At 38.0% G+C, this 16,402-nt stretch overlaps 1 protein-coding gene across 1 annotated transcript in view; it reads left to right on the top strand.

Moving 5' to 3' along the window:
- The window catches only part of LOC129443172 (ras-related protein Rab-12), a 28,239-nt gene that overhangs the window by 828 nt on the left and 11,009 nt on the right, over window positions 1-16,402 (top strand). Inside the window, exon 2 of the mRNA XM_055203619.2 lies at window positions 13,743-13,803. Coding sequence (XP_055059594.1) covers window positions 13,743-13,803 — 61 coding nt within the window. The remainder of the gene's footprint in view (window positions 1-13,742; window positions 13,804-16,402) is intronic.

The raw sequence follows: 16,402 nt of genomic DNA, 5'->3' as shown, positions 1-16,402 counted from the left end.
CTTTATTCTGATTGGTTGAGATATGTTCCATGAGTATACATTATTTTTCAATAAACTCACACCTGTCAAATGTTATTAAAATAATCACCAGATGTCTTAGCAGTATCCAGACTGTTCACAGGAATCAGATCTTAGCAGGAATAATTGACTCGGGTCCTTTGAATTAGTTAAAATAATGTGCACCCGTTGTGTAACGGCATGAAGTGCATTACTACCCTGGGTGTGCATTATTTTCCAATAAATCAACGGCTGTCGTTAATTATTGCTTACCTAAAGGGACACTCCTTTTTTGAAAATATGCTCATTTTCCAGCTCCCCTAGAGTTAAACATTAGATTTTTACTGTTTTGGAATCCATTCAGCCGATCTCCGGGTGTTACCACTTTTAGCATAGCTTAGCATAATCCAGTGAATCTGATTAGACCATTAGCATCGCCCTCAAAAATGACCAAAGAGATATTTTTCTGTGTACTAAGAAAAATACGAAAAAAAAGTTGCAATTTTCTAGAAACATATTTCTAGGAACTATACTCTCATTCTGGCGTAATAATCAAGGACTTTGCTGCCGTAACATAGCTGTAGCAGGCGCAAAGATATTACGCACTGCCCGAAAATAGTCCCATTGGTAACTTTCAATAGCTGGGGACTATTTTCGGATGCTGCATAATATCGTTCAAAAAAGTGTAGTGTTACTTTTAATGTGGTTTATACAGTTGACTATATGTCATCTTGGTAGTTTATGTAGTTAAATATAGATTTTTTATTATTATTGTAGTTTGTAATTAAATATAGATCATTATTGTAGTCTATGTAGTCAGTGTTCGAATTATGTCAACAATTATGGAGGTCCCTATAAGGTCGCCATGATTTCACAAAGTAAGATGTGATCCTGGATCAACATTTTTTGTTGGTCCTGGATCAATGTTTTAATCAAAGAAACCCCAAATTACCCTTAAAGGAACAGTATGTAGGATTGTGGCCAAAACTGGTATTGCAAACACAAAACTTGTGGCTAAAGCTGGTACTGCAATCACACAACTGGTGGCCAATACACAAAATGACAACATAAACATCAGTTGAGGGCTGCAACTCAACTTTTTAAATGACTATATCCTGGCCAGACCACTGTTGTCAGTAATATAAGTATTTGAAATGAAAATGATTTCTTAATATCTAGTGACATATCAGGGCCATTTTATGATTCATTGATATAAATTTCTTACATACTGTTCCTTTAACTCAAAGCCTACCCATTTTTACTCCTCAAATTAGTGTGAAGAATTTTTTTAAACCCTGAAGATTACTAAAGATAATATCTAAATATAATGTGAATATTTGGTTAGCATGTTGATTTACGGTGTGTGCCCCTAAATTTTCAGGTTGTGCCCCTAAAATTTTCAGTTGGGGGCGACTGTGCTCCTAGTGAAAAAAGTTAGTCTGGAGCCCTGAATAACTAAAGATTCTTACCATCAACGAGGTTTAATCCACACACATTGACTCGTCTATCAATTACTCCAGAAAACAGCGTGAGGCGTACTTGAGAGTTTACATTTACTTTAAACAGAAATCGTTTGGAATAGTTTATTGCGACATTGAAACAAATAATGGACAGTATCGCTTTGTTGCGATGCAGCAAAATAATTTTAAATTTATGTTGTATTTTAATTTTTAATAATCCCCAATTTATATTTTTGTGCTTTATAGGGGGTTCCTCAATTCTTATAGGAGGCATGGGACCACCCCAGACCCCCCAATTTGAACACTATGTAGTTAAATATAGGTAATTATCGAACCATCGATTATTATTATTTATTGTAATTAATTATAGATGATTCTAAAATCTTGTCTTGAGGACCACAGTGGAAATAAACCAATGGCTTTTTGTGTATATCCTCCTCGACAGTCAGGGTTTGTATTATATTTTGAAACTTTGTCAAATAAACAACAAACAAACCTTAAAGGTCACACATTATGCAAAATCCACTTGTACAATGTGTTTGGAAATAAATGTGTGTTGGCAGTGTGTTAAAGGGGGGGTTTAATGGTATTTCAAGCATTCTGACTTATTAACACAGTTATAGAGTTGTTTCCTCATGCTAAACGTAGGCAAAGTGTCAAAACCGCAGTTGGGCGTGTTTCAGAGTATTTCTGTGCCGAATGCACTTCGCCAGGGTTCGTACAAGTTTCGGCTAGTTTTTTTCGATTACGGTTCTAACTGACGTTTCAGGGGTTTTCGATACGTATCACTTCTTTATATGGGCTTCCGCCGGAAAACTTCCCCCGGAAAACCCCGCCCAGCCGTCAGTCAGCGGGAGACGCTAGAGCTTGCTAACAGCTTATCACGCCACTCAGCTTTGTTTAATTTCAAAACTCAACAATGGCACAACAAGAAGTGTGTTTTTGGATGTAAGGAGAAGACATCCAGCCTTATGGAAACAATGGATATAGTTTATTATCCGGATTAGCAGCGGAGTTTTGCGTGTGTGTTTGATGCTGTGGATTTTTAGAACCGGGTCATGACGAGTTACACGTGGTAAGTAAGACTTCTGTCTTATGTTGGAAATAGGCGCGTGTATATTATATAAATGACACGACCATGTAGTGAATCATAAGTTAAAACAGTGTTGGATAGTGTTGCATGACTCGTACTCGCTCCTCCTGCGGTAGTAACTCCTCCTTCTTCATTTTTTCGTACGTTATCGGAAAGATTCGGTAAAGCTAATCTTTCTTTTATAAATCTGATTAAACTAAAGACTCTTCAGAGATATAAAGGATGTCATACTACTCTATAGGTACTCCAGATTAACATCAGAAATGCAGAAACAGCGTGTGTTACGTGAGCTTTAACACAACAACCCAGGCCATATCGCATTCGTAATCGCAGGCGATACGTCAGTGATAATTCATGCAAAATTGCCTGATTGGCAGTGAACTATGGGTTTGTGTAGTAAATGCTGCTCCATCTGAAAGCAGGTGATAGCAATTTACTACTAAACAAGGAACCGGCTTTACTGACGAGATGCGCATGACTATCGCATGCGATTTATCCTGCAGCCCTAATTTAAAGGTACACACATTAAAAAGGCACCTTTTGCTCCCTTTCAAATAGGTGCATTTTTGGCATGCTATATCAAATGATCTGTGGGGTATTTTGAGCTAAAACTTCACGGATACATTCTTAGGCACAACTGAGACTTATCTTACATATATTGCTTAGTTATATTATACTTTATAAGTTATACTTATACTTTAATCTAATGCCGTTATCATTGTATGCATCAGTTTCCTAATGCAATTATGAACCTCTTATGTCTAGTGGTTGTCTTGTGCCTTGTAAACAAAAACCAAATGTATTTCATGTCTGCTTTGAACAGTTGTAGCTGTGTGAGCTAATGTAACATGAGAAATCAACAACACTAGTATGGTGGGTTAGTTATGTCCAGTCCTGACTCCTGACAATGTCATAATAGAAGTTTCAGCAAGTTGATTTTTGTTGTTGTCATTTTTACATCATATAAGCCATTTTATCTTCTTTAATAATAATGACAGTTTAATGTCTTTCATTGACACAAATAGCAGTGAAAATGATTATAGTGTGATACTGGAGTGATATTTTCAATAATGAGAGCCATGTGTTAGAGATACAGTGCATAATTGGCCCATCTTATGCCATGAAATGATAGATATTGTTTAGTCATATGAACAGTGACAGGTTTACAAGACATTACAAGGTTGAATAACAAAGTCTTATCATCAAATTAACATCGGTTAAGTAAGCTTTGTTTTAAACAATCAGTTTAGCCATGTGCAAACTAATATATCAAGATCATCAACCATAACCAGCTTTAAGGCCAGATTAGTTGTATGCTACCTCAATATCCCAGAATAGCCAGACACAGTCACACGCAGCTGCTGCGACATGCTTCATTTTCTGCTTTGTCACGCTTGTGAAAGTTATGCACTCACAGAGATGTCATAAACAGAGATACCCAACAACATTCGTAGTACCAATGCAAGTGTGTAAACGGATTTAGCTATGCCTTTATAATACGGCCTCCAATGCATTTTACAAATTGCATGGAGCCGCTATGACAGGAGCAGTCAGTGATGTTTATGACACGCAGATTCTTTCTTGCTTAAACATTTATTTGCTTTTGTTACTTTACAGATCTTTTCACGGTCAAAAAACTGTGTCCCTTTCCCACTCCTGCCAGCTCTAATCTAAAACACCTGTGTGATCACATGATATACTTTAGACAAAAGGAGGTGGGGCTACATAGACACTAATGTGAATCTGTGCCCATTATTGCCCGAACACCCTGTGACAAAGAATGACTAAATATATAATTCATTAATTATATAATATCATAGAAAACTTAAACTTATTATTCTAATCATAACAACAAAGGAAACACAAAAAATAGCAAAAATGGCTCCAACACTTTATTTTTATTGCATGTGAACGAACGTGTGAGATTATTTTATAACGCAAATTGCATTGCATTCTTAAAGTTGTTGAACAGGACACAGTAGTGAACTCTTTCTTTTTTTTAGTCATTGGGTTGTGCCGATAGATGATACTATCGACAGTAGTCAGACATATGGCCAATAGCGAGGGTTTTTGAGCTTCACTTTGCGTTAGAGAGCTTGTAACGTGCACAATCTCCTTCTCGCACGTGAACGTGTAATGCGCATGACTCTTGACTCTTCCCCGCAAAGAGCTTTTAAAACCAGCGTGTGTTGTTCCCTGGCACGCCGGAAATTTCACACAGGATTACTGACATCAGTTTTAAGAACAGGGATCCCACGGGTCCTTGAAATCCGTCTTTGGCAATATTTCAGATAGCGATATACTTCCTGGCTCCCGCATCACCCTGTCATTGTCATAAAGCCTCTAAACTTAATATACACATTCAGACACACTTACCTCTGGAGGTGTCCCCAAAGTGTCACCCCAGTGACGCAGAGCGAGTTCCCTTGAAAGGGAACTGTAAACATGTGTCTTTAAGGTAGCACAATGTAATCTTGCTCTCACTTGAAATGTGTCCCCACATTTAGTCCTTGAATTTGAGGGTATTGGACCTGGATGGGGTCATATTTAGTGAAGTCCAGTTTGTGAACGAATTGTTCTTTTGAACTGGTTCTTTTCAGTAAACAACTTAAATCAGTACACCTAATCGGACTGAATCGTTTTAAAAGTTTGTGTCTCAATACAGCAATGATCCACAAGTTACTCACTTTCAGATGTGCTTGACAGTCATTCCGATTCTAAGTAAGAGAGAGTAATCCGTATCTTAACTCGTACAAGCTCTCCCCAACAGTATCACTGACTGAACCGAGACATGGTGAATTTTGTTGATACTGAGCATGCGCAACAAACATACTGGTATTCCAGAGTCACCAATAAAATGAATACCTGAATCAAGAACGGTTTCTATTGTACGTGTCCGACTTGATGAGCCGTTAATTCTGCGCATTTGTTACTGAAAAGCACGATACAGCGACTCTCGAGTCAGGAACAGGTTGCTGCATTTATGGAGTCACCAGTTCACTGATTTGAGAACAGTTTCTATCGGACGCGCCCAAAGAACTAATCAAAGAACTGTGGATACTGAGCTAGCGTGAGCCAAACAGTACGGACATCAGTGAGTTGCTGTGCTAATACTGAAGCCTACATGAACTAAGATGATTGACAGACATTAATTTTACCATAAAACTTACGCGAAATATGCATGGAACAGCTAATTATATTAAAGCGTAACTAAACCCCTGGTCAGAGCCTGACTCCACCCACTGGCAATATTTGAAAAATGCAAGAAAAGGGGGCAGATCCCAACGGAGATAGAGGGGACGAACTTAAGTGTGTGGTGAGATCTAGAGGTCTACACGGAAGACCCGGGACCCGTACGGGTTCGGGTCTATATTTTAAATGATCAGCCGGGTCCGGGTCGGGTCTCAATCTATTACTTCGGGTCCGGGTCTGTTTAACATTGTGGGTAATACCCGAGGTCGATCGGACTCGGAGAACACACACTCACATTTAAATAAAATATTTCTCCAGCAACAAAAACTTAGATGAACTGTCGCATACATTTTTTCTATGACGTTAAAGTTGCGTTAAAAAGTTTATATTTGGTTGCTCCAACCAGGCAGCTAACGCGCATGCGCTCTTGTAATGTTTCTCTGGCTACCAGTCAGGAGCTTCTGCAGTGAGACGCAATGATTTTACCTTTGACAATTGGCTATTTTATTTAGAAGGCGGGACATATTCCGCCGTACTGCGCATTTTGCACTGACGTGACTTAACAAGGGCGTGGTGAGCTTGAATCTGCTTACGTCACGAGTTACTTTTTGGACCCAACAACCAATAGGAAAATTCAACTGCAGTAGTCACCGTTCAACCTGAAGAGGGCAGCACTCAGACGTTTTTACACCATATATTGTAGTATTGAAACACTTTATATCCAAATGTCACAAAACTTACTAAAATCAATGAACAGCACTAATAAAGCATCATTCTTACAGATCTTTAACTAAAAAAAAGTTGGTTAAGGGTTTAGTTACTTTTTAAACACCGTTTTGACTAAAATGTATTTGTTAGGTGTGTGTGTGCAGATTATATTTTAAGTTTTTATGAGCTTGATCATGAATTCTGTTAAAAGGTTTTGAATGTGCTTTGGTTGGAATTTTTGAATTTTTTAATGTATTTTACCCTGCTGGATAATAGAATTAGATGCAAATGACGTCATTACGTAAAGTACGTTATAGAACTGGTGAATCGTTTTTTTGAACCAGTTCTTTGAAACGAACTGTCCGAAAGAACTGATTCACAAAAACGAAACGGACTTCCCATCACTAGTCATATTATGAGATATTTTTAAGTTGTAAAATAAATCTTCTTCTTTTCTCCCTCTTTTTCTCTGTACTAAATGGCAGTGCTGTGGTTGGATAGTGCAGATAATGGGGGCAGTATTATTTTAATTCCCCTTGCTACCTACCTCACAAAACAGGCAAAATCTGAACGACCAAATTTTTTTACATGCTTGTAGAAAATGGCTTACCCAAATAAAGTTACTGGGTTGATCTTTATCACATTTTCTAGGTTGATAGAAGCACTGGGGACTCAATTATAACACTTAAACATGGAAAAAGTCTGATTTTCACGCTATGACCCCTTTAAAGGTCCTTGAATTTGAAGTTAACTAAGGTGTGGGAACCCTGTAAGAAGGTCGCTGTTGTAACAGTGTTGCCCTACTTTTTTTCCACCAATCAAGTGGCTTGTCATAAATGAATATGAAATGAACAAATAAATAAGTAAACTATTGCCCCGCCCCCTGATACTTTCGTTTATTGGCGATCTCACAGGCTGATGATAAGATGATCTCACAATGGGGCATATCGACCAACACTAGTAACAGTACATTATTTTAAATCAAAAGAGCTGTATGTTAGTGTTAGTTCCTAATAGTGTTATCCAAACATTATTGGGAAGAAAAGCCTCTTATACTTGGGAGCAGACATGTGTGATGTGTTTCTGGGAGGTTAGTACATACCGCATCATTTTCAAATAATGTTGCACATCACGTTTCCTTGCCTACTTTCTAAACCAATGTTGTTGCATCATCACTTTCTCTGTCGCCACCAGGATTTTCCACAATGATTCTCGTTTATCCTCTCTTTTTTGTGAAAATTGCCGCTCCAAATACACCAAGTAAACAACTGTGTTTAGGTCTGCCGCCTTGTTATACGTCACGCGAGTGGCAGCGGAACGCCGCAAATGAGATGAGAGAGGAGAGAAACGATCGGGTCTGATTGGTGAATGAATAGGGTTTGGTTTTACCCTGTATGAGTGTGTGTTAGCTACTTTGACTGATATTCACCTTATTTTTCACAACAACAAGGGCGGCGCCATTTCGCTCATTTTGTCAACGTTCTTCCGGCCGCATAGACGATGAGCAGCTGAGGCAGTGACTGAAGGCGCCGCGTTAAAGCTTAAAAAGCTCACCCGAGCGCCTTTATGTTTCTTTCTTACCAATTTTAAGCCAACTGAGGAATACCCTTATCCCAAGGTTCGACTACGATGTTCCGGTAACTTTAAACCGCGCCGGGTGTTGAAAAGGTGGCCAGTTTCAGGTAAGCTATCTTAGCTAACTTTGTGCTCGTTCGCCTAAAGTTAGATTTGTGAAGTCCGTTCTACAAATACACTTAAGATCAGTAACGTTAGTTTATAAAATCCAACTATTTGAATGGTTTTAATTGTCCACCTATATTTTTATATTTACGATAGTACAACGAGATATTATAGTACATTGCGTTCTTACAGTAGCCCACGTGATTCCTACAAGTTACTGAGATTTCAGATGCTAGAATGTCAGTTCATTTCTCATTCAGATATTGATAATGACCTATTAAACAACGTATTATTTAACACTGAAGTTAAAGGTTGTGTGTATAATGTTACTGTCTCTTTTTAATGCATCTCTCTCTTACACACTGTTCTGTTTAAGTATGGGTGCCATTTATATATTAATTCTCATGATGCAAGTTTATTTTAAATACTAACATAAAAATGTTTATGGTTATATTGTTTTCACAGATGCATTGATGTGTAGTGATGCAGTGGACAACTGTGAGATGATACAATCAACATGTTCCTAAACTGTGATGCAGAAACACAATGGGAGGATCCATCAGTCTCTGACCACAACTACACCTGAAGCAACCTACATCTGATATGGGAAAGCTAGTGCTGGTGCGGTTTCCCTGACAGGGCTTATCCTGGTCCCAAGCTAAAATGCATATTTGAGCTACAATAATTTAAAAACACCTTTTACTGACATACCTCAACATATATGAGTGCCATTGTTTTGTCACAAGATGCGCACCAGTCTTGTTTTTTTTGTAGGGTTTGTTTGTAAAAACTAAAATGTCCTAATAATATAATTAAATCCTTATCCTGTAAACCCTGTCCGAGAAACTGCTTCAATGTGTTGAGCTGGCACAAATGTACAAATCTCTGCTGAGAAACAACCATCTTTGTGTCAGCTTTACACAGGGTTGATATTGCATCCATTACACAGTCGCCAAGCACTTTACCAGTACATACACCAACAGCTTCCAGAAAAACACTTGGGATCAGCTCCTGATGACTCCGATAAAGCTGTGTCTTAATTTATTACAGGGTGGTCTTGCTTTACCTGTTGTAAAGTTACATTAAACCTTCATATGTGATCAGATGTCATGCAGTGATATTAAACATTTACAGTGTGATCAGATGTTGTGCATTTATATTAAACCTTTACAATGTGATCAGATGTTGTGCATTTATATTAAACCTTTACAGTGTGATCAGATGTTGTGCATTTATATTAAACCTTTACAATGTGATCAGATGTTGTTCAATTATATTAAACCTTTACAATGTGATCAGATGTTGTGCATTTATATTAAACCTTTACAATGTGATCAGCTGTTACATGTCATGCAGTTATATTAAACATTTACTATGTGATCAGCTGTTACATGTCATGCAGTTATATTAAACATTTACTATGTGATCAGATGTTACATGTCATGCAGTTATATTAAACATTTACTATGTGATCAGATGTAACCTCCCATGCAGTTATATAAACCTTTACAGTGTGATCAGATATTATCTGTAAGAAATTTCTTAAACCATATGTGAGCTTTGTAGATTCCACTTAAAAGGATTTAAGTCTCCTGATTTGAAGGAATAAGTGTTGGCAAGTTTGCAAATGAATTCTATCATGGTACCACATAAAAACGAAATAGTTATTGGACTGGCTAAGGTGCACATTTGCTATAAAAAAAAGACGAAATCACTGTGTAAATATTGGTAGACATACTTTTAATAATTTTCAATGTTGCTCCATCAACTCCTGACAGGACGAGGTAATATGTGCCATAGGTTACTTGCCGCGGCCGCTTCATATCGTCTAACCACGAGACGATTGATGGGACAATATAAGACTATCCGAGCGTCGTATGAAGTTTTAACCGTGCTCCTAATTTAAAACATTTACAGCAGTAGCGATATTTGTCATTTCGCTAAAGTTATAGTGAACTACAAACAATCTTCTAACCACCAAACTAACCACCGAATGCACTGTGCCATATGAGCAGCGGAAGTCGGTTGACAAAATGCGGAAGAGCGAAGAATTAAAAAGGGGCGTGGCGGAATAAGGTGAATAACAGCATCTTGGATTGTAATGGAAATACTGAACACGTGAACGCAGCATCTGCATACAGGGAAATACTGTATAATGAAGATCGCATTTATGTATGAATCGAGGTCTTGATTCTTTTTCTATTAATCGTGCAGCCCTACTCTTAATATACTGTGAGAGAGTCACGTTAGCAAGCTGTTAACGTAACGCATGCTCACTTAGGGTTTTGCTATGACCCGGTTAGTTTACATAAATGCTTAAATGAGTGTAAAATTGTTGGTTTCTATTGTCGTTTTTATTGCTTGGATTAATGATGAATGATGTCGTTGTTTAAACTCTATATCCTGTCAGAGAGTCACGTTAGCAAGCGTCTAACGCATGCTCACTTACGGTTTTGCTATGACCCGTTTAGCTTACATAAATGCTTAAATGAGTGTAAAATGTTAGTTTCTATCGTCGTTTTTATTGGTAAAATTAATGATGAATGATATGATACAGGGCTCTAGAGTGCGACCAATTTGGTCGCACATGCGACCTAATTTCTCAATGGTGCGACTTAAAAAAATATCAGGTCGCACTAGTGCAACCCAGGAGTTCGAGGGAAAAAGCCATGGTCCAGATCTACGTGTGTGTACGTTTAAAAATGCGTGTGCGCTCCAGTCAGAGAGAGAGAGAGAGAGAGACGCTGATGATAAGAGAAGAGGAAAAGAACGATTGACAACTTTTTCGTTAAGAATGTTAAGTTGCCTGATCCGTCCGAAGATCACAACCAATGCTCTGACATCAACCTCCCGTCACATCAGGTCCGAACCCGAAGACGGAATTAGGTAATGAGCCTCTTACAATCGAGTCAGAGCCAAAGCATAAATCTTTTGAAGAAAATTATTTGAACGTAACCCAACAGCAATGTCGCGTTCCGTGCGCCAAATGTATAGAAAAAAGCCAGGAGTCAGGACCGCTGTTTTCTTCATAATCTTATTTCCAAATCTAATCCTATAAACTTTTCGGTGTTTGCTGTATCGCTATCACCGCCCTGCCAGACTGTCTTAAATAGAGAAATAAGTTCATTCCTTGATTTGCGTTGTTGATTCATTTATAAATAATTCCCCCAAGGGTTTAGTTTATGCGCAAAAGGCATTAAAATGAATAGAACGTGATGATTACATCTTTCTTTTGTGAAAAAATAATAAAATAAATAAGCCTACATGAAATGTGTTTAACTTAAATATTAGCAAATTAACAAAACGAATTCAAAAGTAGCCTAGCCTATATGAGTTTATTTATTGTTTGACCCGCTCCAAATCCGATGCAGCACAAAAAACTTTTTTATGCAATCTCATCACGCATTTCATGCCATCACCGGCGCGGGTTTACGCAGGGCAGCGAGAAAAATACATTAAACTTTAAACATTTAACATTCTACTTGAGTTTTTTTGGACATCCCTTTGGAATCACTGCAATCATATCATCAATTTAAAAGGTATAAATATAAGCGCAGCGCTTATGAGTGTTCAAACACTGTGACCGCTCAGCTGTCAATCTGCCGACCCTCACAAAGTTTCACATTAAATGTTAATATATTTGTCCAGTCATTGTCCTGTGCTTATTTCTGTCAATGTTCTGCATGAAGATCTTTAAAGGTTTCTACTTACTTCACGATTTGCGGTGCGGCCGGTCGCAGTCTTTATGTAAAACGGGCGGGTATGAAATAAATAGATGCTGATGTCGGATAATGGGTCAAGTGTTATTTTAATCGCGCGGATGCCGGTTATCAAACAGGACTGTGCATGACTCGTATAAGGAAAATTATAAAATAGCCTACATGTTTATATTCTGTATTAAACCACCATAACTTGCGGTGTTAAAGGGACAGGTCACCCAAAAATGACAATTCTGTCAGCATTAACTCTCCCTCATTTTGTTACAAACCTGTATAAATGTATTTGTTCTGATAAACACGAAGCAAGATATTTTGAGGAATGTTAATAACCAAACCAAGCATGAGCCCCATTCACTTCTAGGAAAAAAAAATACTATGGAAGTGAATGGGGCTCATGAATGGTTTGGTTACAAACATTCCTCAAAATATTTTCATTCATGTTTACCAGAACAAAGACATTTATACAGGTTTGTAACAACATCAGAGTGAGTAAATTATGACAGAATTTTCATTTTTGGGTGAACTATAAATCCGATGCAGTCAAAAATTAGGGTGCACCTAACTTTTGTGCTGGTGCACCTAAGAAAAAATGTTAGGCGCACCAGTGCAACCAGTGCAAAAAGTTAGTCTAGAGCCCTGATATGTACTGATGTCGATAATTTCTTCTCAGTAAATCATGTTAGCACTAGGTCAATACATGTTGCACTATTGTTGGTCTGTGCCACTGATCTGTGGTCTGTGCAGGACTCGTATAAGGAAAATTATAAAATAGCCTACATGTTTATATTCTGTATTAAACCACCATAACTTGCGGTGTTAAAGGGACAGGTCACCCAAAAATGACAATTCTGTCAGCATTAACTCTCCCTCATTTTGTTACAAACCTGTATAAATGTATTTGTTCTGATAAACACGAAGCAAGATATTTTGAGGAATGTTAATAACCAAACCAAGCATGAGCCCCATTCACTTCTAGGAAAAAAAAATACTATGGAAGTGAATGGGGCTCATGAATGGTTTGGTTACAAACATTCCTCAAAATATTTTCATTCATGTTTACCAGAACAAAGACATTTATACAGGTTTGTAACAACATCAGAGTGAGTAAATTATGACAGAATTTTCATTTTTGGGTGAACTATAAATCCGATGCAGTCAAAAATTAGGGTGCACCTAACTTTTGTGCTGGTGCACCTAAGAAAAAATGTTAGGCGCACCAGTGCAACCAGTGCAAAAAGTTAGTCTAGAGCCCTGATATGTACTGATGTCGATAATTTCTTCTCAGTAAATCATGTTAGCACTAGGTCAATACATGTTGCACTATTGTTGGTCTGTGCCACTGATCTGTGGTCTGTGCAGGACTGTCAGTTGACCAATCAGAGCAGTTTAGGCTATTGTAAGGTGGGGTTTAGGCAGACATTGAACGGCTTCACACGAATCGTTTAGGGATCTCTGAGAAATGGGGTAATTTTACATTTATATTTTGAGATAATTACAGTGTTTTTTGACCTTGCATGCATTTAACCTGTTGTCCGGGACTTATAAAGAGTAATAGGATGCTTAAAATTAGCTTCTTACTGGCTCTTTAATGGAAACGCAGCTTTTGTTGCGTCATAAGAATTTGCATTCAAGACAACTAAAGAAGTAAACCACAAGTGGGTGTGCATTACAGTGATTTTATCACAGTTCAGAATGTGGTGTTCAACATTATGACAGCCTGGAAAAGTATTTTTTATAAATAGATAAAAAAAGGAACATTTTCATTTTCCTTTTATTTAGGAATATATAATCAGCTTTTATTACCTTTGTAGGGCTTTTGCTTAAATAAAACCGTAGCAATTGTAAGCAAGCATTGTGTAATTTTCTTAAGTATTCTGTGCTTTTGTGTTAAAGGTGTGGATTTTAAAATCAAAACTGTAGAGCTGAGAGGAAAGAAGATCAGGTTACAGATCTGGTAAGTAAAGAGGAAATCTTCTATCCTTATGATTGACATCACTTCCTGTGTCTCAGAGGCGCATGAGATGTGATGGTCCAGCACGAGTCAGAGATTCCAGGACTATTGTTCAGATTCACATTCAGGCGACTTCCATCTTTAGCTGCTGAGATTCATTGTGTTTGTTTAAAGCTAACCAGCCGTAACACAATCTTGGCACTAAAGCTGGTGTAGAGTATTCTCACTGCAAGATGTAATTTCACAACATTAAGGCATTTTACAGTCATCACATTTATTTTGTGTGACTCTATCTGTGATAACACACTCATTTCATCCCAGAATTCACAACTCAGACTATAAATATGTGCAGTGTGTCACTAATTTCTTTTTACTAATGTTGTATGTCCATTTACATCCTTGCATGTCTTTTTCCCATCCCTTCCCTTTTCCTGTGACCCTAAAACACACTGGTTTGTCTCACAACGCATGCCTGCAGATGTCTGCTTTTAAACGTTTTATCTGTAACACATGTCCACTCACATCCAGCTGCCCAACGTGCACGGCTCCGTCACTGTCCGTCTTAACTGCTCGTTGACATGTGATGCCTCAACGACCCTCTTTGTGACATCACATCCTGTTATGGAAAAAAGCAGCCAGACTAGGGTGGATAAGGTACAGTAAAAAGTAAAGAGATTAATATTTGTCACATACAGTGGTATTCTGAAATAATCTGTTACTTTCATTTTCTTAAAGTTATTCATTTGATTTTGGGCTCTAATCATTTTAGAACCTGTTCTCCAGTACACTCCTAAATTATAGGTGCTTCACGGTGCCATAGAAGAACCTCTTTAGGCTGTATGGTTCCAAAAATAACCTTTAATATCTGAAGTCTGAACGTTTCTATTTCAAAATAAGTTCTTTATGGTTCTCTTATGGCATTGCTGTGAAGAAACTCTAAATTATTTTTTATTTTTAAAGATTCTGATAATTTACTTACCCAAATGTCATCCAAGATGTTTATGTCTTTCTTTGTTCAGTTGAGAACAAGTTAAGTTTTTTTTTTTTTAGGAATTTTTCTCTATGTAGTGGACTTTAGTTTACAGTTTCAATGCAGCTCTAAAGGACTCTAAACGATCCCAACCAAGGCATTAGGGTCTTATCTAGCAAAACAATCATCATTTTCGCAAAAAAAAGTACTTGTAGATAACATCATCTCATCTTGCACTTGCCGTGTGACACACCAACGTGACCTTACGTATTAAATAAGCACATCGAAAAGTCACGCATGACGTATGCGAAACTACCACTCCAGTGTTTACGAGTATAGAGAGAGAGGACCGCTCCGACTTTGGCTGCATTTACAATAGTCCCTTTCACACATACAGTCTTTACTGGTAATTTACTGGTAAATTGCAGTTAACATGTCATGTGTGAACAGAACCTTTCCGGTAAATCAGTGCTCCCAATTTACCAGTAAGACAGGTTGTAAGATTAACGGTAATTTGCCGGTAAGCGCTGTGTGTGAACGAAAAATAAAGCATTACCGGCATTTAGATGACGTCAGATCGGGCGGGCCAATCAGAAAGTTTTTTATACAGGTGACGCGGTTTCCCCCAGACTGTTTACGGACGTTTCCACACACATGTTGCTTAAAAGTCGAGCACACCTGAAGTTAAAGGAATAGTCTACTCATTTTCAATATTAAAATATGTTATTACCTTAACTAAGAACTGTTGAATCATCCCTCTGTCATCTGTGTGTGTGCACGTAAGCACTGGAGCGCGCTGCTACGCTACGATAGCATTTAGCTTAGCCCCATTCATTCAATGGTACCATTCAGAGATAAAGTTAGAAGTGACCAAACACATCAACGTTTTTCCTATTTAAGACGAGTAGTTATACGAGCAAGTTTGGTGGTACAAAATAAAACATAGCGCTTTTCTAAGCGGATTTAAAAGAGTAACTATATTGTATGGCGTAATAGCACTTTTGGGAGTACTTCGACTCGGCGCAGTAACACCCTCCCTCTCCCATTATGAGAGTGAGAAGGGGAACGGACTTTTCAGGCGAGTCGAAGTACTCCCAAAAGTGCTATTACGCCATAAAATATAGTTACTCTTTTAAATCCGCTTAGAAAAGCGTTGTGTTTTATTTTGTACCACCAAACTTGCTCGTATAACTACTCGTCTTAAATAGGAAAAACGTTGATGTGTTTGGTCACTTCTAACTTTATCTCTAAATGGTACCATTGAATGAATGGGGCTAAGCTAAATGCTATCGTAGCGTAGCAGCGCGCTCCAGTGCTTACGTGCACACACACAGATGACAGAGGGATGATTCAACAGTTCTTAGTTAAGGTAATAACATATTTTAATACTGAAAATGAGTAGACTATTCCTTTAACATCCACATTTCTTCACCAAAGTTGTTTAAAACAGCTTACCATCTATTTGCCAAATTGCCGACGTCCTTAGCACACCATCTGTGAAGCCTAATGTGCAAACGCGCAGGTTCCGTTTGACGCCGCCTAACGCAATGTTGTTTGGTCACGAGCAACTTCGCGACCATTTGCCACAGATGTGAAAACAACAAAATACGGACCGTGGATATTAAGTCATAA

This window comes from Misgurnus anguillicaudatus, unplaced genomic scaffold (genome assembly GCF_027580225.2).
Source record: "Misgurnus anguillicaudatus unplaced genomic scaffold, ASM2758022v2 HiC_scaffold_26, whole genome shotgun sequence".
Classification (NCBI taxonomy): domain Eukaryota; kingdom Metazoa; phylum Chordata; class Actinopteri; order Cypriniformes; family Cobitidae; genus Misgurnus; species Misgurnus anguillicaudatus.
Note: the sequence above shows the minus strand (reverse complement) of the source record. Positions and strands in the feature narration are given on the sequence as shown.